At 30.0% G+C, this 3,114-nt stretch overlaps 1 protein-coding gene across 1 annotated transcript in view; it reads right to left on the bottom strand.

Annotated features, from left to right (window-relative positions):
* Nucleotides 1-3,114, bottom strand: part of LOC106476686 (long chain acyl-CoA synthetase 8-like) — a gene marked incomplete at its 3' end in the record, with an annotated part of 15,716 nt that overhangs the window by 9,827 nt on the left and 2,775 nt on the right. Inside the window, exon 2 of the mRNA XM_013937321.2 lies at nucleotides 458-535. Coding sequence (XP_013792775.2) covers nucleotides 458-535 — 78 coding nt within the window. The remainder of the gene's footprint in view (nucleotides 1-457; nucleotides 536-3,114) is intronic.

Genomic DNA, 3,114 nt, shown 5'->3' with positions numbered 1-3,114 from the left:
TTTGATAAAAGAAATGAAGACTATATGACTATATACTCAATTTCCTTTACTGAATCATTAATTTTTAGCAAAAATACTTTATTAGAAATTCTGATTTTTTCTGTACAAAAGACTTCCAATGTTTACCAAAAGCTTGCCAAATTTTTGAATATATATAACTCGTATCATATCAGATGTATCGATACAATCGTATCATAGCTTCACAATACAATACTCTTTATCATATTGATGTATAACCACATCTTTAACATCTACATTTTGTAAAGAGCTGAATGTTTACATCCATTTTCTAAACACTGAATGTATATCTATATATTATAATGGACTGAATGCATTGTATGGACAACTAATATTTAATAACATCTTATATAAATTTACATTTTGTGGTAAACAATATATATGTCATTCTGTATCTAACAATAACAACTGAAGCCTATGAGGTACGTATTCTTCCTACCTTTTGGAACCCCTGTTGAACCACTTGTATACATTATAATTGCAAGATCATCAGGACCTGGAACCTCCCCAGTGAGATCTAGTAAAGTCACATAAACTTATGATGGGATATGAATAAATAAAATTACCTTCGTAAGTACAAATTAAAATATTATGAAAATGTTTGAATTATGTTGAGAAATATCTTAGGTAAAGCTTCATTAACATTCTTCAAACACCAGTCAACAGAATGTTTCTTATATTTATCTTACTTTCAGAACAGGTAGCTTTTTGTAAAGATCTTCATTACTTGAGGTCTTTATTAATTTCAGATGCCTCACATAAAAGATAGGATACGTACAAGTAACTTCTGTGCCTATTCCATAAACATTTCATTAAACCACAAATAGTTAATTACTTTCACAGTCAATTCTTTTTATACACTACAAATATCAGTTCTGAGATAACTGTCTATTCTATTTGTATACTAGTTACATCAGTTCTGTGTTTTCTGAGATAACTGTCTCTTCTATTTGTATACTAGTTACATCAGTTCTATGTTTTCTGATGTAGCTGTCTATTCTATTTGTAAACTAGTTACATCAGTTCTGTGTTTTCTGAAATAACTGACTATTCTATTTGTATACTAGTTACATCAATTCTGTGTTTTATGAGATAACTGTCTATTCTATTTGTATACTAGTTACATCAGTTCTATGTTTTCTGTGAGAGCTGTCTATTCTATTTGTATACTAGTTACATCAGTTCTATGTTTTCTGTGAGAGCTGTCTATTCTATTTGTATACTAGTTACATCAGTTCTATGTTTTCTGATGTAGCTGTCTATTCTATTTGTATTCTAGTTACATCAGTTCTATGTTTTCTGATGTAGCTGTCTATTCTATTTGTAAACTAGTTACATCAGTTCTGTGTTTTCTGAGATAACTGACTATTCTATTTGTATACTAGTTACATCAATTCTGTGTTTTATGAGATAACTGTCTATTCTATTTGTATACTAGTTACATCAGTTCTATGTTTTCTGTGAGAGCTGTCTATTCTATTTGTATACTAGTTACATCATTTCTATGTTTTCTGATGTAGCTGTCTATTCTATTTGTAAACTAGTTACATCAATTCTGTGTTTTCTGTGAGAGCTGACTATTCTATTTGTATACTAGTTACATCCATTCTAGATGTAACTAGTATACAAATAGAATAGACAGCTCTCACAGAAAACACAGAATTGATGTAACTAGTATACAAATAGAATAGACAGTTATCTCAGAAAACACAGAACTGATGTAACTAGTATACAAATAGAATAGACAGTTATCTCAGAAAACACAGAATGGATGTAACTAGTATACAAATAGAATAGACAGTTATCTCAGAAAACATAGAACTGATGTAACTAGTATACAAATAGAATAGACAGTTATCTCAGAAAACATACAAATAGAATAGACAGTTATCTCATAAAACACAGAACTGATGTAACTAGTATACAAATAGAATAGACAGTTATCTCATAAAACACAGAATTGATGTAACTAGTATACAAATAGAATAGACAGTTATCTCAGAAAACACAAAATTGATGTATCTAGTATACAAATAGAATAAACAGCTCTCTCAGAAAACACAGAATTGATGTAACTAGTATACAAATAGAATAGACAGCTCTCACAGAAAACATAGAACTGATGTAACTGGTATACAAATAGAATTGACAGCTACATCAGAAAACACAGAACTTTGATGTAACTAGAATACAAATAGAATAGACAGTTATCTCAGAAAACACAGAACTGATGTAACTAGCATACAAATAGAATAGGCAGCTACATCAGAAAACACAGAATTGATGTAACCAGTATACAAATGGAATAGACAGTTATCTCAGAAAACACAGAATTGATGTATCTAGTATACAAATAGAATAGACAGCTCTCACAGAAAACATAGAACTGATGTAACTAGTATACAAATAGAATTGACAGCTACATCAGAAAACACAGAATTGGTGTAACTAGTATATAAATAGAATAGACAGCTCTCTCAGAAAACACAGAATGGATGTAACTAGTATACAAATAGAATAGACAGTTATCTCAGAAAACACAGAACTGATGTAACTAGAATTCTGTGTTTTCTGAGAGAGCTGTTTATTCTATTTGTATACTAGTTACATCAATTCTGTGTTTTCTGAGACAGCTTTCTATTCTATTTGTATACTAGTTACATCAATTCTGTGTTTTCTGAGACAGCTTTCTATTCTATTTGTATACTAGTTACATCCATTCTGTGTGTCCTGAAACAGTTGTCTATTCTATTTGTATACTAGTTACATCAATTCTGTGTTTTCTGAGAGAGCTGTCTATTCTATTTGTATACTAGTTACATCAATTCTGTGTTTTCTGAGAGAGCTGTCTATTCTATTTGTATACTAGTTACATCAATTCTGTGTTTTCTGAGAGAGCTGTCTATTCTATTTGTATACTAGTTACATCCATTCTGTGTGTCCTGAAACAGTTGTCTATTCTATTTGTATACTAGTTACATCAATTCTGTGTTTTCTGTGAGAGCTGTCTATTCTATTTGTATACTAGTTACATCAATTCTGTGTTTTCTGAGAGAGCTGTCTATTCTATTTGTATACTAGTTACATCAATTCTGT

This window comes from Limulus polyphemus, unplaced genomic scaffold, assembly GCF_000517525.1.
Source record: "Limulus polyphemus unplaced genomic scaffold, Limulus_polyphemus-2.1.2 Scaffold11232, whole genome shotgun sequence".
Lineage (NCBI taxonomy): Eukaryota > Metazoa > Arthropoda > Merostomata > Xiphosura > Limulidae > Limulus > Limulus polyphemus.
This window is presented reverse-complemented; position numbering and strand designations above follow the sequence as displayed.